At 30.4% G+C, this 21,300-nt stretch overlaps 2 protein-coding genes across 2 annotated transcripts; both read left to right on the top strand.

Moving 5' to 3' along the window:
- Positions 1–3: 3 nt before the first annotated feature.
- Positions 4–8,832, top strand: LOC122519005 (tigger transposable element-derived protein 1-like). Its single transcript, XM_043638169.1, has 4 exons — positions 4–125; positions 7,417–7,556; positions 7,671–8,588; positions 8,651–8,832. Exons 1-4 carry the CDS (start codon positions 4–6, stop codon positions 8,830–8,832), a joined length of 1,362 nt encoding a protein of 453 aa, XP_043494104.1.
- Positions 8,833–14,878: 6,046 nt separating this feature from the next.
- Positions 14,879–15,747, top strand: LOC122519025 (histone H1B-like). The gene is given in 2 exon segments (XM_043638190.1): positions 14,879–15,128; positions 15,130–15,747. Coding segments are annotated over 2 exon segments (393 nt in total). The 5' UTR covers positions 14,879–14,973; the 3' UTR covers positions 15,368–15,747.
- Positions 15,748–21,300: the final 5,553 nt, after the last annotated feature.

Genomic DNA, 21,300 nt, shown 5'->3' with positions numbered 1-21,300 from the left:
AATATGCCTATTTGGACGCTGGAAGAAGAAGAAGAAGAAACATTATCGAAAAATATTCTCAATAATGAATGGAATATCTCTGACGAGGACATTATAAATACTTTTGAGAATAGAATTGCAAGTCCGTGATATCTCTTTGGGTGTGTAAGGATAACTGCAAAAGCACGAGATCCAGGCGTATTTTACGTAACGATTCTCTTGAGAATTTCTTGATAATTCCGAGACAAAGTCCTTTTCATCGCATAAGGGGGGGCGGCTAGGGTAATTCGGTCGAAAATGGCATTTTTTCTGAGTTTTTATTGAAGAAATGGTTAATATAAATGATTTTATTCTAATGGGGTATTGTCAAGTCACATTTCAAGAATACTCTGTGAAATCTTCGTGAGAAAATATAAAGATTTGAGCCAGTGGCAGCAACTTTTATCAGGCGACGCGGAAAAAACACGTTTTGCGGTGAACTTCAGAACTGAAGACTGGATCATTGAAAACAAAAAAACCCCAATTCTGTTAGTTTATAAATTTATCTCGGTATCCCAGTCGAGACAAAAATGTTTTTACATTTTGGATTTTTGGTAGCATTCTAAAGTCAAAAACCCGATTTTCGACCAAAAAACCAACATTTCAGCTCCTATAAAAAATACTTAAAATTAAAAAAAAAACTTGACAGCGCTACCTCGCTAAATATGTGAAGAAGAAGTGTGCCAAAAATAAATCGATCGGTTCCATAGATTTTAAGTGATAGTGTCCACCGACTTTTAAAAAGCAAGTTCTGGGAAAATCAATATAAAGTTTGACATTGAGAAATTTTAAAATTCATCGTAAATAAAGAGGTTTTTTTTTTACGTTCATAGAATCGTCAATTCCGGGTCTGTACATTATGGAACTGTCATCAGAGGTGTCTAGAATACATTGTTGCTCTTGTCTATGTCTAACCCGATTAATCAGCTCGATTAATCCTTTTTTTATAATATAAAGCATACTAAAAATGCTGTATCTCCATCAATTTTTCTCGGATCGACTTGAAATTTTCACAAAATATTCCTGAAATATGGTACTTTAACTTCAAACATTTTTAAAAAATCGAAAAAAAAAATTAGTATCCTTCCCCCCCTTAAAATAAATAGATGTATGTCAAGTATGAGCATTAATATAAGTAGTTAGCTAAGTACGATAACAACACGCCATGATAATGTAAACGCTTATGCAGGTTCGTGCACGTTGGCGCCTGCACTGGTGTGAGTGCGTGCGGATGTTTATTTAGGATATCGGCGTTCTTAAGATTAAGTGTGAGGAACAGAGGCTGTATGCGTCACCCGTGGAGGGAGGCCGATGCTTCGTTGTTCGACGGAAAAGTGAAAAAGGGAGTCGGACAATACGCGTGGTAGGAAGTAGCAGTTAGTTAATCTTATGTTCTTATGTTCTTAAGAGTTAGTTAGTCTTATGTTCTTATGTGTTTGGGAGTTTACAAATTTCAGAAGTGGGATGTTTACAAATTTCAGGAGTGGGATGTTTACAATAATAAGAAAAATTTTAACTTATATTACAAGAAAACTTCGGATAAAAGCGTTTTAAGGTTACTAAAAAATACTATGTTATATAATAATACGAATAAATGATACAAGAAGACGGTTGGTTCCCTAAAATTAAATAACAATTTTTTTGTATTCTTATAGTTAAAGAAACATTATTATTAAAGCAATTTTTGCAAGCTAGTTAGTCAGTTGATGAATGATAAAGTATTTTTCATTACTATACTACAAATCTAAGTAGAAAAATGTTTATATTTGTACATACATATACAATAGAACTAGATTAAGGGGTTATACGCAGTTGCGAGGCTCGAAAAAGACGTATTTTCATGAATTTTTTCTAGAAACAGTTTTTATTTCTCAAAAAAAATTGTTGGTAATTCAAATAGAGTGAACTTTTGAGAATACAATAGCGCGTCGATTCTGTAAAAATATTAATCTGCACCGCTCCTGTAGATGATTTCCTGAACGTCCTCTAAAAAAAGACGTTTGGCGGTGATCTCCATTTTGGCGGTTTGGATTATTCGAAATTAAAAAATATGGTGGATTCTTTTAAAGGATAGATTAATGCAGGTATTAAAACCAAGGAATAATAAAAATTTTGATTTTTGACAAAATGGCGTCTATTTGAAAAAAAGTTGTTGTTTTTGACTAAAATTTTCGCTTTAAATTGTTACAAAAAATAGTAATAAATTTTTTTAAAATTTTTCCTTATACTTAATACCTGAGGAATATATCTAAGAAGATTGTGTGAAAATTTGAAACCGATCGGTTAAGCCGTTTTTGAAAAATCGAGATCACCGACTTTGAAAATACCGTTTTGAGAAAAACGCGTTTAAAGTTTCAAAGAGACGTTTACACATAGTTAAAAATTTTTGTTTGAGGCTTACATGAAGTGAAGAATATTTGTCGGATCGATTTGAAATTTTCAGAGAATATACTTAAATATATGTACATTCCGAAAATGCAAAAAAAAAATCGATTTTTGAAAATCCTAACTGCGTATAACCCCTTAACAAGTTTGCGTTTATCCGACGTCTTTTTAACCAAGATCATGGTTATTTGCTCTCTTATCCTTGTTGATTTCTTGATTGGGTATATTTGCACAAATACGACTTTATAAAAAAACTGATTTCCCTAAATTTAAGATATCTCTGATTATAAATACATATGTTTTATTTATTTCAACAAACTCAACTTTACTTCTATCTTTTTAAATTACACTAATTATAAAAGATTTCCGTTATTATTTGTTGGAAGTTGTAACAAAACAAGATTCGGTATAAAAAAAAGTTACATTATATTATGAATAAGATTAGTATAAATGAAAAGTTTTCGTAAAAATGCATTTTTAAGTGGTAAATAAATAAAGAAATAAAAATGCAAACAGATAACAATATTCTGATAAAAATAAGAAAATATAGATATTATTTTTTATTAAATACATATACAAATATACATATTTTATATATAATTGTAGAGATATGTTAAAAGTGGTAGTGAATAATAAAAATTAAAGGTGGTTTTAATTAGATTACACGGGTATAATGTTATCTTCTCAGATAACAGCCTAATGCAAACTTCGAAAAAAAAAAGTAAAAATTATTTCAGATACATTTGCCGAGCTAATTTTTTATTTACGCGATTAAACTTGCACTTAAATTGAAAACATGATTAACCGTTAACCCTTTGACTGCGGCGCGTTCTCGGACGAATCCATCAATATGGACGGTGCGTTTTTCTCTTGTCGGTCGCTGCGACTAGTTGTCCACTGACTGATAGACACTGACAGTGACCAAAACAGTACCCGGAAATTTGATGCTATTCTTATGGTTTAAAAAATAATAATGGCAAAAAATTAAAAATATCAATTTTTTTTATTTATATTAAGTATCTTTTTAAGCTATTTTAATTTACTTAACTTTTGTACATTCCTTCAATAATAATCGGTAAATAAATATAAAAGAAAAAATCCAAAATTTATAATGTAACAAAGAATCTGACAACTTTAACAGGATATTTTGATAATTTTAATATAATAATAATAAAAATAATAAAACCATAATGAACGAATAAAGTGTTATGGCTAAAAAATACAAAGGGCGTATATATACGCCTTTAGCAGTCAAAGGGTTAAATGTTTTAATTCTCTAAGCGTATCCCAGTATTAACAGACACGAATCGATACTCCGTTTTCTATTCTAACCGGATAAAACTACGTCTTAGTTATTTTCTAATTTGCAAATATAACGAAACAATTTTTGTCTAAATTAATTTCTGTGAATAATTTTTTGATTTAATCAAATAGAAAATGTTTACATTTAATTACGGTTAACTTAATTACGAAGATTTATTTCACATATAATTTTATAGTGTTAATATTGATATTTGATTATGAAGACAATAAAAATCTTATGTTACTATTATTAACATTCCTGTCGGATAATTTATATATGGGCCGTTTATTTTGAAAATGATGCAAGTCTTTTTTCTGTTTCTTAAGGAAATTAAAAGTTTACATATTTTTCAATTAAAAAATATAAGTTAATTATGTCAAGTCTGGCAGTGTTTCTACTAATTTATCTCAATATGTAATTTACATATATAAATTTCTTTCTACGTAATTTTTTTTACAGGCCAATTTTAAATTGGACAAAGCATTGGCATTTTTAAAGGAATTAAACACCAACCAGTTATAAACAAAAAGTTTATGCTAAATTAAATATAAATTACGTGATCTTATTTTTTTTTTAAATGGTGGACTTACACCACTTTCAAAGTAAACTGCCAATATGCGTGTTAAATTAAAATCGTGTAAAAAAAGTTTGCGTAAAAACAACATCGGGTTTATATTTATCTTGGAAGTAAGTAACTATCCATTAAGTTGAAAACCTCTGATAATTAGATTTTAAAAAGTATACATTATAACCCGCTTAGTACAAAGTTATCTTAGAGCTCTAAGAGAAAACTTTTTTTTCATTTGATATCCGAAAAAACTGGCCAGAAAGATAACAGAGTTAATGTAAAGATCTCTTATGCGCCGTTTTTGACGTCGTTAAGAGCTCTAAAACCTGATATACAATAGTTAACATTAATAAGATGTAATTCGGAGGTTATTTAAGATATTCTTTTTTTTTATTGAATAAAGTAAAATATTTCATATTTTAATAATTTACTTTTTCTTATAGTTGATACATTAGTAGAATAGCTTATATTGAAATAATAATTATTATAATTAAATTCATAAATATAATAACTTTATAAAATATACTATAATTATAAAAAATATAATATACTATATTTTAGTTACTATAAGCTACTCGTATAATATATTTTTTTTTTTTTAAATAGAAGAGGTGAAAATAGAATCAATAATAATTTTATAAATACTGTTTCTAATGTTGACAATAAAATCTTTAAATTATTAAATTTCTCTATCTTTTTTCTCTCGTTTTATTTCTTAGTTTCATTTTCTCGCAATAAAGTACATATTTATATATGGATCATATTTATATATGTATCAATTGATTATATATATTTTTAACACGATAAATACAAGTTTCGCTTCTATCGGGCATTTGAAGGCTACACACAGTTTTTTTTGTTTTATATTTTTAATACTTGTAAAATTGTTAAGCCTTAGCACTCTTCGAAAAATTGTTCAAAGTAGCACAATTTTGCGATATATTTAAATAATTAAATAATGTAAAATAAGCGAAGATCTATTGAGCTTTTGATAAAAAAGCTATGATAAGCTCTTTTGTAGTTTTAGAATGTTTCATTAAAGCAAATATAAATCTACTACTTATTTCTCTCTTCTATCTCTTTGTATTTTAGTTTTCAAAGTTCTCCGCTTTGTCTCGTATTACGTTACCTGGTTCAGCAAGCGGTAAAATTGCACTTTACTGTTCACGATTCATTGTGTGATAGTCTTTCATTAATGCATTGCAATTTGTATATTTTATTGGGTTGTCCGTAAAGTTCGGGTCGGTTTATATAAATACATATGTTCGATTTATATTTTCATTATATAAATTAGTTTTTTTTTTCAAAATTATTTTTTTTTACATATATTATGAATATTTAATTAAAAAAATTTTTTTCTTATTTTCCCGGTAGAGAGTTGTAAAATCGCATAACTCTGGTAATATTTAATCGAATTTGACAATATTTATGTAGTTTAATAGCTGCCATATCAAAGAGTAATTAAAACATAAAGTTTTGGTATTTGTTTTTCCAATCATAAGTTATTGCGTCTTAAAAATAAATAAGAATTAGTAAAAAAGTCGGGAAATTTTAAAGCTATTTTAAAAAAGAGAAGAATGCGGCTCAAGTTGTTCAAGAATTGTGAGTTTTATGGACATGATATAGTATCAGTATATTTGTGAGATAAAGTTGGTTCAAGTGTTTTCAATCTGGAAATTTAGATGTCTAACACTAAACCTTCCGACATTTCATGTATTCCTATTCCTACCAATAAGCAGTCAAATGATCGTTTCAAAAGAACATAAGTATCTTAATATAGAAAGAGATTTTGGCCAATTGGATAGTAAACAAAACATTTTTCTGGTGCTACAAAAAAAACCCGCTCCCCGCTTTTCTATTTAGAAAGTTTTACTTATGAATTTTTAGCACATTTTTTAAAAATTACAGCATTTTTTATTGCACACTTTTACCATACGTATTTTTTACATTTTATACAAATTTCGTTAGTCTTATTGACTTTACAATATCTTATCGATCAACTCTGCTCTTTACAATATTTCGTTAAGTGTATCCTATCGGTCCTGATATTTCCTTGAAAATATTATAAATCGGTGCTCTTCCGCGATTAGATAGACCCTTCTTTTATTTTTTGCCAGACAGTTCCGTCCATAGCAATTTCAATCCCTTCCTCATTTATATATTCAAAATATTCAATATGTATATTCAAAATATTCTCTTCGTCCGTATCGCTGTCAAATAAGTCATAATTATTTTCTGATATATCATCGATATCGGTAACTTCTTGGTCATCTTCTGAACGATCCTCATTGATATTATTTATTTTGTCTAATAAATTGATATTCCTCGAATGTCTTGACATTTTTAGGGATGAATATACAAATGATAAAGTAAAAACTAAAATATAAAGATATAAATCAAACAAGGCATAAACGTTGAGACCACCGGTGGGTAACACTTTACTGTTCCGTGGGGCGGCATGACCCACTTGTGGATCACTTGTTTTCAGAAAATTAGTCGTTAAGAAAATAAGTTGATTTTATTATCTCTCAACATTACATATAAAAATTAAGTATTATAAACATTAACATTCAATATTTTAAATGGATACAATTATTAATTTGTACCTATGCAACTTTTCAAAATAACGATGTTGCCCCGCTCCACGAAGCGTAAGGAGATAGGACAGTCCCGCCTCACGCGGAAAAACGTAGATTTTCGCCCCGGCGTGAATGTGTTAAATACAGTAAGACCTCTTTTTGTGCGGTCTTTTTTTATACGATTTTCTTTTTGTGCGATTTCTTTTGTGCGATTTTCTTTTTGTGCGATTTCTTTTGTGAGATTTTCTTTTGTCGGTATCTAAATCTCAGCAGCGTTGCTACCAGTTTTATGTTTTCTTTTAATGTATGTACATATACATGTTGTGGACGAACTCTGATTACATGGTCTCCTTGACGATGATGTATCCGGACTTCGCGACGCTGTTCATCAGATTTAAACAATCTCCTAACAATTGCATACATATTGTCGCTCGACGCGTGAACAGTACATACGTTTCGTATTCAGAGTTTTATCCACTCTATTTTTAGAGTTTTATCCAAATTAGTTACTTTTGTCTCTATTTATACATATGCAATTTTTATGGTTTTAACTTTATTTTTAGACATAAGTACTTCTTTAAAATGAATTATAGCAAAAAGAAAGTAAAAAGACAGACAATTCCATTAGAAACAAAAATTCTAATATTAAATAGACTAGCAGATGGTAAAGGATCCACAGCTGTTGCTAATGAATTTAAATTAGGTGAATCCACGATCAGAGCAATACACAATCGTTCGAGTTAAATATATGAATCTCTTAATAATACAACAAACGACAGTAGTAAAAGAGCATCATATTCGAGAAATATTGTAAAAGAGAAGACGGAAAAGGCTCTCGTCTTGTGGATTAAAGATTTAACTAAAAAACGACTCCCCATTCACAAGGAATTAATTCAAGAAAAAGCTAGACTGTATTTCAACCAACTAAAGGTTTTAGAACCAAGTTCGACATCCTGTTCGCAAAACGTAAATTTTTCTGCGAGCAATGGGTGGTTTACTAGATTTTTAAAACGATACGGACTTCACAATGTGAAGATACAAGACGAGGCAGCGTCCGCTGATGAAACAGCTGCTATGAATTATCGGGAAGTATTAGCAAAAATCATTGATGATGGTGGATATTGCCCAGATCAAGTATTTAATGCAGATGAGACTGGGCTATTCTGGAAAAAGATGCCCAGCCGAACATTCATTGCGAAATCTGAGAAAACTGCAAGTGGTTTTAAAGCGGCAAAGGATCGAATCACACTTCTTCTTTGCAGTAATGCCTCGGGTGCAAAAATGTTAAAACCCCTTATTATAAATAAAGCTTTGCACCCACGTGCGCTAAAAGGCATAAGTTTAGCTGAGTATCCAATACATTTCATGGTCAATAAAAAAGCATGGGTCACCTCAACTTTATTTGTAACATGGTTCAACGAATCTTTTGTACCAGAAGTTGAAGAATACATGGTAGAGATGGGTCTCCCATTTAAAGTGTTGTTAATTGTTGATAATGCACCCGGCCATCCCTGTATAGAACATCCCAACGTACAAATAGTCTTTTTACCACCGAATACGACTAGCCTTATACAGCCACTAGATCAGGGCATAATCGCAAATTTTAAGAAACATTATGTAAAATTAACTTTTAGCTACATTTTGAAACAGATAGAGAACGATAAATTAACTCTGACTGAAGTTTGGAAAAAATTCTCCATATTAGACTGCATAAACAATACTACTGCAGCAATTGGTCAAATAAACAACACACATTAAATTCGTGCTGGAAAGCGATCTGGCCTGAATGTGTAATAGCACGAAATGTAACCGAAAACGCGTCTAGGTTATTAACTGAAATTACTGCGCTCGCACATAACATCAGCGGAGAAGGATTTGATACTTTCAGCGAAAATGATCTAGACGAAATGATTGAGGACCAACCTGTCAATGATAGTGACATTATTAATAATCTGACAGATTATGAAGATGGACAATAAGAACTGGAATCTATTACAGCAGACAAAATATATGCAGGGCTCCAGATGTCTAAAATATTAGAAACGCATTTTCTTAAAATAGATTCCAATGCGGAAAGAAGCAAGAAATTCCAAGATGAGCTTAGATCGTGCATGTCTCGCTATCGTGACGTTTACAAAGAATTGACCAATCGACCTTCGTCACAAAAACTGATCACGGACTTTATGGTACCAAACCAATCAATTGAAATCCCATATTCAAGCGACGAAAGCGATTTTGGAATAATTCATCACAAGAAGATGCGCGTTTTGGATTACGACGACGATTAGCAGTGAACTACGTATGTACATACTTAATATGCATTTTGAAAACTTCCCCATGTACTGTATATGTACAAAGAAGAATAAAATATTTTTACAATTTCTCCAAGTCTAATTTAATTATTTAATTTGATTAAAAGCATTTTCACATCTATTTCGCAAATAATTGATGTATTTTCTAAGTGCGACTTTTTTATGCGGTCTCTATCCACCGCACAAAATGAGGTTTTACTGTATATCGTACAAAGTTGTTTATAATATGTAAGTATTTATAAAATTACCGAATATTTTTTTGTACGATTTCTTTTATGCGGTCCCTATCCACCGCACAAAAAGAGGTTTTACTGTAAATAGAACCTAAAATAATGAACAAACAAAGATTATTTTCTTGAATAACAAATTTTTTTAATAACATCTCACTTTAATGAATTTTTTTAAACACGTGAGGTATGCATTAGTTTCCGGCAGATTTAATAGTTCTAATTTTTCCGAACGCTAATCAAGTAAAATATACTTCTCTATCACTGATTGTATTGTGCGCAAATTTTCCCAACATGGAGTTCTTTAGTGATTGTGATACGCTAATGATCAGGAAGAAGAAAAGTTGAATTAAAATAAGAAATAAAACACGTGATTGAGCCAATAGAAAATACATAATATTTTTATTAGCTCGTCAGGGAAGAAAAGCCTTGCGGCATATAAATCCTCATTGATAAATTGTATATAATACTGAACAGCGTCCAACTAAAGATTAGGACACGTGGTTCACCTTCTCGCTCGTCTCGCTTCTAGATAGATACAATAATGAATCTCGCCTCTGGCTCGTCTGTAGAGTGTCAAGAGAGTTTAAACACTTCGCTTATTCTCTTCCTCATCGGTTTGCTGCTTTCGCGGTGATGCACCTCTCTCTCGTATCTGGAAGTATAAGGGATACACTTATACCTCGCTTATATACAGGGTGATTCACTAACTCTTGCCACCAAGATAGCTCCGAGAATGTGACAGTAGCAGGAAAGTTTATACAACAAAAATTGCAAGAAAAATTCAGGAGTATAATATGACATCATTTTTTTTGTTGGGTTTAGTCGCTTCTAAGATTTAAGAGACAAGTTTGTTTTTTTAAATGGAATGCTATGTTTTGGTACTTATTTTTTGATTATAACGGCTGTCGTGGTGAATCCAACTTTGTGTAACATTAAATACAGTAAATATTTATTAAATATGACGTACTCATTAAACCTGACTATTCCGTCTGACTGTTTCGTCCTTTGTCGGACACCTAAAGGATGATGTGATCTGATGCAAGCACGTCGCGGAGGAGTTGTATCGTGGCTGGGCTGGCTGGTTCGCCAAACTTGACCTTTGTTGATCTTCAAATACCTTAATGTTGCACATTGTTGGATTCACCATGATAGCCGCTATCAGAAATAAGTGCCGAAACATAGCATTCCATTTAAAAAAAAAAATTACCTCTTAAATCTTAGAAGCGACTAAACCTAGCAAAAAACTGAAGTCATATACTCCTAAATTTTTCTTGCAATTTTTGTTGTATAAACTTTCCTGCTACTGTCACATTTTCGGAGCTATCTTGGTGGCAAGAATTAGTGAATCACTCTGTATATTTTTTCTTGTCGTATAATATCTGTCCTAATGGTGGGCGTGTACTTTCCAACGGAAGAGAATAGCAAATGCGGTTTTGTTAGCGGGCATAGCAGGGCGTGCTTAGCAATGGTTAAAAGAGGGGGGTGGGGCGGCTATTGACACTCTTCGATGTTCCCTAAATGACCAGAGGCGACAATGACTATGACCATATTTTTGGTAAGATTAATAAACCGTACGTATACCTACATTAAAATTAAATAAACTGCAAATATTAACGTTTGAAATGCAAAAAAGAATATAAAAAGTTGTTTTCAAACGATTACATACTCTTTCAAAAGTAATTTTTATTACATTTTATTGTTTAAATTAATTAATAAAACACGTGTCTCATAAATCCGAACAATAATAATAAAATAGACCGTTAATTATAGAATAGATCTTTTTCTGTCTTATAAGCACGGTCAATACAATATTTACTGTACGTATTATTTAGACACTATTATATTGGGTAGGCAACTAAGTGATTGTCAACTAATAAACTATCATATAAATATAAAAAGATATCAGAAAAATTCCCAGTGTAGATAATAATAAACAAAATTGCAAAATTGACACTCACTTAATTATTTACTTGGAAGTTACCGCAACGGAGTCGCAAGAGTTAAAACGTAGGTACTTATACTATAAGGCATAGCATGTACGGTCGTCTTTGGTATGTGACTTATCCTTTTACTTTTCCATTCGTTTTTTCTTCCTCGCAAATAAACCTAAGTAACGTTGATACCTTTTTTTATATATATTTGCATTTATTTTATATTTATTATACTTTAACGGAAATGAAAATCTGTTGTACATTTCACATTTACATATAATCTAACTATAACATAACGTAATCTATAAGTAAATAGAGGGTTAGTCTATAACAATTATGAGCTGGTAATATAACCTAATTATTTTTTATTTTACGAAAAAATGCTTAGGACAATGTTACACTATTTTAAAGGCTGTATTTGATAGGAGACATTGTCTCTTAATTAAATTTTTTTACATGATTTAAAGTCATTAGTATTTTTTTATTTAAATTATACTCATTGTATTTTTTTTAATCCTTTCGTAACACTAAATGGTAAAGTGTTAGGATACAATGTTAAAAGCTAATTTGTTTAGAAGGAACACAATTCTTTTCTTTTAAATGTCGTACATATGCCTTATAACATTTGTTAAAAATATGATCGTAAATATGTAGTTCTTGAATCATTCAATTTTTTGTTCCAAAAATTATGTTTTAAATTCAACCAAAAAATTAAAGTCGCGCGAATTACGAGATATTTTTTCACCATACTTTCGTGTACCAATAACTTTTTGATATTGAATCTTGATATTTTCCTCCTGTGTCAGGATTTTAATAGTTATTTAGAGAAAGGTTCTATTCATTTTCACTGAAATTGTGTCAATTATTCTACTCCTATAAGCTTAAGAATTGTTTAAGTAGAAAAAAAGGTAGCGACTTGGACTAGTGGGAATAAATAATCCGTTATAAAAATTATTAAATAATTATCACTGTCATAAAATTATAATTTATATCAAGTGCTGGTAATTTTTTTTTTTTTTCTCTTATGCATGAATTACTTTCTGTAGTAAGGGCCAATTTGTGGCATTGTATACTTAAATACTACAAATTTAGTGTAACTAAGGGAGAGAGAATATTTTCACCTTTCCTCTTCTCTTTCCTCCCTCCACCCCCATTGAATAAAGATGCCAAATAAAATTCAAATTAATTTACAGAGTTTCTGATATAAGTTAATTTCCTTAAAGAAATGATTTATTGTAATTATTTCATCGCTCAAAATACAGACTTAATAATTACTATCGGTTTCACTAAATACAGGATATGGATTTAATAACTAATCAAAAACTGGATTTATAGGGTATTTGTTCTTATAGGTTGGTTATAATTTACTGACTAGCTGACTTTGATACTTACCGATCCTTTTTAACTACATGACGTTAGATTTACTGAAGATACTCGTAATTATTATTGGATACAGTAATTCAACACTCATAACTCCGATTGTTTAGGAGCCTTATTGCATTACGAGAAATATCAGACTGATATAAGGTTTGAGATATTTGGTGGAATGCGCTTTTATTACTAAAAGTGTTGTAGCTTTTGTGAATTGTTTGTCCTTAGGAATACTGTATATATATGTTCGTATAGTCATGTAAGGATCTTCAATTTCTTTACTGTGCACGGACACATGCACGCGCCTTCTCAAACTGCTTGATAATAAAATTTTACTCTTTCAAGCTTCCATGTTGTAAGGACAGAGTAAAAGACAGGAGCTCGTTTACTATTAACGATGTATTCTGTTATTTTGTTACAACATAGATCAGCGTGGCGATTGGTTTCTGTTGCGAATTCTGTTCTTCTCACAGCTTTATTTACTACCCTGATTTATTCCTAGATTCTGTTAAATTATAGCCTGTTTTTCGATAATTTTTGGAATTCCTTCGCTTCGATAGTTCTTGTGAACTTAATATATAGCGGAGGGTTAGTTTCCTCCAAAATAAACATGGCAAAGGCTTAATAAAGTAAGGTACTTCTGTAATCATTTAGTTTAAAGGGGAAGAGGGTTCTCTCTATTTTTGTATCCCTTAGGGGAGGACCGTAAAAGTAACTTCTTTCGATTTTTGAAACTTTTCACATTTGTAATAGTCCATGAGAATAATGTATTTACAAAATATATATGCAAGCGTTTCGAAAAAACGAAGAGAAATTTCGCAAAAAGCCTCGTGTCTCTGAGGCGTAGATCGATTCCTCGATAGGAAAGAAATTTTTTTGTTTTTTTTTAAATAACATATACACATATACAATATATATATATATATATATATTAGACAAAAAAATGATTTGGGGTTAGGGTAAACGAGTTATTGCTATAAAGCAGAGAAAAAACCGTATTTTGTTTAATTATACATAAATTATATAATTAAAATATATATTGGTTATTTATTGAAGTAGTACCAGAATATTGTCTTTATGAATCTTCAATTCCTACATATATGGCATGAACACGTGTATTCCTAACAAATAAAAACAATGTACGCTCTAATTCTCCTATAACACAATTATGCGTTCTACATTTAAACAAAATCGTGTTAAATAAAGAACAAATTAAAAAATAAAAAAAAAAATAACGCAATAGAATGAATAAGCCTTCGTGTTAGACAGAATAATCTAAATTTTTTTAACTCGTTATATTTGGAAAATCGTGCTATAAGAATACCGTATTATGAAAGAACATTTATTCTATTAATTTACATAGAGATCGTATTACAAAAGGATCATTGTTTTAATAAAATATAAAAATGTGTTAAATTAATTAGTCGATCCGATATATTTTCAATTTTTTTTTTCTTTTACAAATGAAAATCCATTCTCTACTCAGTCGTTTCTTTCTTCTTATTTCGTAGGAAGTACGCCTGGAAAATCTACGTTTGTTCGACTTAATCGACCAATTAATCGTCAAGTTTTTTCACAAACATATCTTACACAATAATATGAAATAAAAAATATTAATCACATTGATAATATACGTTAGTGCAAAAATGTGTTAACCGGTGTTGACGACTACGTGTACGACGAAAAGTAAATCGTATGGTATTGACACGTCGCATTTGTTTGATATTTTCAACAATAAGACACATATGAGAATAATATTGATCGATATGGAAAGATTAATCCATGATGATGTTATTAAGATGAAAAAATATATAATTTTAATAAAGAATAAAGTAAATTTTAACAATATCGACTAAACTATCATCTGAAAAGTGTATGCTTCGGAATATATTATAAATAATGAAACAAAATCTGATAGATAAATGGATAAAAAGTAGATATTATGAAAGCCCATAAACTAAACTTTCGATTGATATATAAAACAAGTGTTGGGAACGTTTAGTATTATTTAAAATAAGGTTGATATTACGATGTCGGAATTGTCTGCGTATCTTTCTAATCGAGACGTTCGTGCGCCATATCGAGAGAGTCTCTCTTCATGGTCCGCGCTACGATACAAAATGAGGGTCATTCCTTGCGCGGCAGAGTTTGATACACCTAACTTAAAGGAATCACATCGATATATACATCGTCCTTTGCCGAAAATTGCTGAAGAGGACTTAACGAGTTATAAACTATTATAACAGAAGGGAAAGAACATCCTACGATATCTTACAATGGAGGACTTAGTCAATACTTCTGGAGCAGCAGTTGAGAATTCAACTGAAACGACTACGGCAACACCGAAAAAAGTTGCTAAACCTAAAGCCAAGACTCAAAGGCCAAAATCTACTCATCCACCGACATCTGAAATGGTGACTGCCGCCTTAAGGAATTAAGGATCGTAAGGGTTCGTCGTTGCAAGCTATCAAGAAATTCGTTGTAGCTACGTACAAGGTTGATGGCGAAAAGGTAACACCATTTATCAAAAAATATCTAAAAAATGCAGTCTCGACTGGAGCCGTTGTTCAGACGAAAGGAAAGGGTGCGTCTGAATCGTTCAAGTTGTCGACCATTAAGGCGAGCCCTGCCAAGCTAAATCTCCACGAGTTATTAAGGAAAAGAAAGTAGCTGACAAATCTGTAGAAAAGAAGACTGCTGTAGCACGCAAATCGGCTGCTACTGCTGTTGCTAAGAAGACCAAAGCACCGGCTAAAAAAGCTGAAACTGTGAAGAAAGCAGCCGATCCGAAAAAATCGAAAATTGCAACATCAAGATCTGCTACTGCTGCTGCTGCTGCCGCTGCCGCAGCCGCCGCTGCTGTTACCACCGAAAAGAAAGTTGCGAAGAAACCAGCTACACCTAAAACTGTCTCAAAAGCTAAGAAAACTGCTAAGGCACCAGCTGCCAAAACTAGAACTCCTAAACCGAAGAAGACAACTGCCAAGGCTGTTGCCAAAAAATAATTTTTCCACCAGAATCCTATAAATTGGCCCTTTTCAGGGCCACAACGTTTTTTTATAAGTCATTGTGTCAAATAGTTTTTTTTTATAGTTTGTAGTAATTGTGGTTGTATAAGTAAAATAATAATTTTAGTGTTATTTTCTACAACATCTGTAAATATGTAAATACAAAGTTTTAATAAATTTTATTAAATAAAAGTATTCGTTTATTTAGTTTACTGTCCCCTTTGTTCATCTACTTATAGCAAACTAGTATTTAATGTGATATAGATAATAATTCATTCAGTACTAATTTAAGTAATTAAATAAGAAGCCCCAATAATAACTACAGAATTTTAATAAGAAAACATTTAAAACCAGTTGAATACTGTAAGCCAAAATCTATTTTGAAAAACAAAAATATTTGTAAACGTTTCAAGACTTATTTTTTTTTCAGAACTAGTCTTTTTAATTGAATATTCATTTAACCTTTGAAGACTTAAGAATATAATCACTCTTTCAACTCCAAATATATATTAGATAAGAAAAAAATCAAATAGACAATCATATATTTTTCATTAATTTACAGAACAGTCCATGAAAAAAAAATACTTCATGTAATTTTAAATAATTAAATTTAATCTGTAATAATTGATTTACTGAAAGATACATTTGAGTATCACCTATTGGTGATTGGTCTTTTTATTACAAGACCAAGTTATTTTCATTCACAGTTTGATTGTAATAATATATATAAAATACAATAAAAAATTTAAGAACTACCATTTTAAAGCAGATGATATGAATAGATGAAGACTCGTCATTAAACAAACAATGATTCCTTTTTTTTTCTTAAACGAATCATTATTTTCTAGACAATATTTACAAACATGAAATTGCTCCTTTGGCTTTTCGTGTAATGAAACAATATTATTATCGGCTAAATGACTAATTTAATACTCTTCTGAAAGAATATGCAATAAAAATTCTTTATTTACCAGTGTATTTTTAACTGTGAATTATGATATTACAACTTACAATAAAAAACATAATGAAATATATATGAAATATGATATATATATATCATATTATAAAGAATGTTCAATTGATTTTATTTTTTTTAATTTTTCTAGAGGAAGTTATATTAATTTTGTAGGGAATATAATAAAAATGTGCTTTTTATTAAAAAGCATGTGAAGTTTCCTCGTTTCGCCAACGTAATTACTTTTTTTATATTGAGAAATCAACTTTTCTCTTGATCTCTTCTTTTCATAATTTAGAGAATTCTTTCGCTGCAATAGTTTTTTTTAATGATTTTTTATCGATATCTAATAATGAATTCGGCTACCTTGTGCTTGTTTGGTCCCAAAATTTTTATAGCCTTATTATTTTTCTTGTGTCGTATATACTTTACAATAATAAAAACCAAAAATAATAAAAGATCAGAAAAAAAATATTTTCTCTGTTAAAGAATCGATAGATACTCGTTTCACAATTCGAATAAGTCACGTAGTTAATTTGACTTCGGACACTAATTTAACTTTATCATCGAAGCATGATTCAAATAATATGGATGTTACATTACAATCGTTCGATTAAAATCTATTGCTTTTAACATGAAGCTAATAATATTTAACAGTAATCAATTGCTTCTAATAAGTTCGCAAAGATAAATAACTGCGTAAAGATATTCGGCTTCCTGCAATGGAGTTGTAAGAAAAGAGACAAATTGATTTCTTAATTGTTTATAGTTGAGCCTAGTTTTTTATCTATGATATTTGAAATATGTGCATTATTTTCAAATATTTTTGAAATACATTGTCTCTCGTTAATCTATCATATTTATGTTAGGACATGCTCCAAAATATAATATAAAAAAAATATTCTTTGTCAGCTGATCCATTCCTGTCGATATTTTCACAGTAGTAAATTTTTGAGATAAGAAGTATGCATTTCTTCGGTTTATGGCCTTTCAAGTGTAGGTTTATCCGTCCTTGACATAGTTTGTTCTCTATTGGTTTAATAAATTTATTTATTATATAATACATTTAATTAGATAATGTTTTAAAAACTAGAAATACTTGGTAGCAGCAAAGTATCGAAGCAAAGGATCTTCAAAAAATTATGAAATATAAAAAGAAAATAAACGCAAACAGGAAAATAGTAGAAGATTGTAAGAGTGACCAGGAATTTTTAAAAGTTTAGTCCCTCAACAACGGTGTGATAAAATATTTGTTGCTTAATAAATACCGTAAGGCATCGGTTGGATCTTAAACAAGTCGCTAAGTGGAATATTTTAAAATTCTCGCAAGAAAAATATTATTAGGAACCAAAGAAATGAAGTTATTCTATGCAAGACTTAACATAACTAAAGTTTTGAATATGTTACGTCTTGTGGCGTAATATAGATTGTTAAGGTCGTGAAGGCTTTACCAGGAAATGACCTTTACGTTAACCAACCTTATTTTGCAAGTATTAACTTGATACTGAATAGTGGAATACGTGTCACTAATCGATGAAATGTAATAAAACATGATTTTTCTCCCACACTCACTCTGTCCATATTTGACTATGTATTTCTCCATCAATACAGAATAAGTAACAGAATAAGTGGAAAATATTATACGAATAGCTTTAAAGCAGAAATACAAATTCCTGTAAATATGTCTTATTTGACCTTGTTTCGGAGTTACATCGAATTACGTGGTGTTTCTATCGCAATGATTATTACAAAAGCGGAAATAGGACGTTAAACTGGATGTCGAACAACCTATATAGTTAACGCATGATGAAGCACCGCTGGGTCTTGCTACCTGACCTGTTCGTTCCTCCGATTTGAATCTGTTGGATTCTCACTCGTGAGGCTATTTAAAAAACATTCTCTATAAAAAAAAAACCTATAAACAATGCAGAAATACTTCGTGAAAGGAATTATCAAAAACTTCCAGTATATCCGAGCAATTGTTCGAAAATATGGAGAGAGAGTAAGGCAATCGCCCGTAAAACGACTGCAAGCTTGTGCATAGGTACAAGGAAGCTATTTTGAACACCTCTTGTGAATGTAAGTGCATTCAGTTAATCCAAACTCCGATTCGATATAATTTCTAAACATGGTCAAATAGGATATATGCTCATATAAACTTTTTGTCTGATTTTGATGTGTTGAAGTTATCTCATAGTATTCCGCGTTTATGCTACTACATCCTGTATATTGATCGGTCTATCTGTATGTGTATGTATGTTTTACATATTTCCACTCACTATACCTATACACTCTCTCACACTCATGCTATCTACGAAATTTTTACATAATACATTCAAGCCATCACACAAGTGTAACATATTTTTAATATTTATTATTTATGAATTGATTTCTTACATATCTGAAAGACTTTCACTTCTTCTATCAACAAACTCCGTTAAAATGCTTAAAAGCTTTACGGCGTTCAGATCTAACGTCCGACAATACAAATAATCCAAAAAATCCTCAAATCAATCAGCCTTACTCATGTCAGTGAAAAAAATCCTGTGGCATTTGAAAATGCATTTGCTACGCGAAAGAGTACATGCACTAGAAAGTAAGAATTGGAATAGTTCAGAAGGAATGATTCCAAAATAGAAATGGACAGATGTATATATTCTTTTGGTTGAATCATACACTAAATTAGTAAGTAAATATTTACACTTATATTTTTCTGTCGAATCGTGTACTTTAGTTTTAGTTGATAAATCTGCAGTTAGTATCCAGTTTAACCAGTACTGATTATTAGGTTCGAATTTCTCAATCTTAACACATCGTTGACCGGCAATTTTACTAAAAATTTATCTCATGTCACTGGCTATTTTTCGTAATTGGATGTGGAAGTAAGACAATAAAAGTAAACTTTAATAAATTTTATTTATTATTCAACTTTTAATATTTCCTTTTCGTATGATAAGCTGTATAACAATCACCTACGTGTAATGGTACACACAGCTTTTACAAATATATCTTGTTTGCTTCGTTTTCACTTTGAAGAGCATACTCTGCATGCTCTACTCGGATTTGCTTTTCTGGTAGTGACTTTGTTTCTAAGACGTGGTCTCTTACTTGTCCGGAAAACCTGAAAGGTGTGTTTTTATAAGGCGCTGTTTTAGAAATTCGAGAAGTGTCAGAGTTGCGTCAGGGTTGCTACATTCTTTGAAATCCACATTAACTGTTAAATTTTAATTAATTCTCTATCTACTTCCAGTAGAAATTTTGTGTATCTGTTTTATTTTCTGGCAAATAGGTACAGTACAGTTATAAGCATTGAACAAGGTGCAGTTTATCAGAAAAAATGCTAACTTTTTTTACCCCTTTACAGTTTTTCGTAAGATACTGCTGTTCGCCAAGTACTGATCTGCACGATCTACCCCTTTCATATGTTTTTGTATTGCAATATGCAAGTAGGTTTGATTGTGTCGCCTTTGCAATTTTTTTTCGATTTCCACTTTGTATGTGATGTAGACTTTTGTTTCACGTAGAATAATTTTAAATAGAACATGATTAAATATATATCAATATCCTCGAAAAGGTTATGATTTTACAGAATATCCTCTAACTATCAAGGTACTATTCGTATAATTAATGCTTCAACTACACGAGATTGAAAGATTGTTAATAAATAAATTGTAGCTTAAAATTTTTTTAAATCGTTGTAAAATTTTATTTCAAATTTATTCTTGACGTATGAATAATTTGAAGGTAGACGTTTTGATTTTTTTTGGTATATCAAACGCGTATGCGGTAATGTAGATATATACATAGCACATATGACGTTGATACGGAAACGCGAACTAGTTTCAAGTCAAGCTAACGTGGCTGAACCTGTCAAGGGAATATCAAAACATACAGAAAGAGAAGGAATCAGTTTTGCATTAATATACATATCATCAATGCTTCAGAATTGTATTTTGTGAAGACGTTGAAATTCGTATAACAATCGTGTAAATTACCAAGTGGTTTAGTTACCTTATTAGAAGTAATGATCGGTTACTTATAAATTATATTGTTTGTCATTTTAAATTGAATAACCACAATAAAATATTTTTAAATTTGCGGGTTTCACTGAATGTAGTACTATTAAGATAGATATAAGTTTCAGATGTTCAATCAATCGGACATTATGGTAAAATGAATCTTTTTTTTTATTTATATGTTAGTATGAGATATCTCACACTTGTTTTTATTATTGGTGTTACTGAATTGAACTTGGAAAAAATTGTTTGTCCATATTTTCAGGTCTTTGTTAAGAAGAACTTTATAGATCTATGCAGTTATGTTTTGTAAAATATATAGATAGCATAATAAATATAAGAAATAAAAATATATGATAAAAATTAACTTCATTTTATAAACGTTAAAGGAGCATTCTTCATCATGCAGCATATTGAAGCAATTGATTCAGAAGTTCTTTGATTATTGCAAATCATCAATCATGCTTGTATTACTATCTCGCTTTATTAGTCATTTATACAACCGATTTGGACATTACATGAATAAATATAGTTTAGGAGAAATTAGTTTTTTTTGCTTTTTTTTTCTCGTATTAATACTGGAAAGACTGCAACTTAGTATATACTATATTGCCCAAAAACAGT

This window comes from Polistes fuscatus, unplaced genomic scaffold (genome assembly GCF_010416935.1).
Source record: "Polistes fuscatus isolate 324 unplaced genomic scaffold, CU_Pfus_HIC Scaffold28, whole genome shotgun sequence".
NCBI classification, from domain to species: Eukaryota; Metazoa; Arthropoda; class Insecta; order Hymenoptera; family Vespidae; genus Polistes; species Polistes fuscatus.
The sequence above is the reverse complement of the archived record's forward strand: the minus strand, read 5'-3'. Positions and strand labels throughout refer to the sequence as shown.

Bases quoted from the DNA above. Each gene is read 5' to 3' on its own strand.
- LOC122519005 (XM_043638169.1), top strand. From the start codon at position 4: ATGCCTATTTGGACGCTGGAAGAAGAAGAAGAAGAAACATTATCGAAA. The intron at 126-7,416 runs GTGATATCTCTT...CTTTATTTTTAG, and splicing joins GAGAATAGAATTGCAAGTCC to ACATAAGTACTTCTTTAAAA. The intron at 8,589-8,650 runs GTCAAATAAACA...AATGTGTAATAG, and splicing joins CAATACTACTGCAGCAATTG to CACGAAATGTAACCGAAAAC.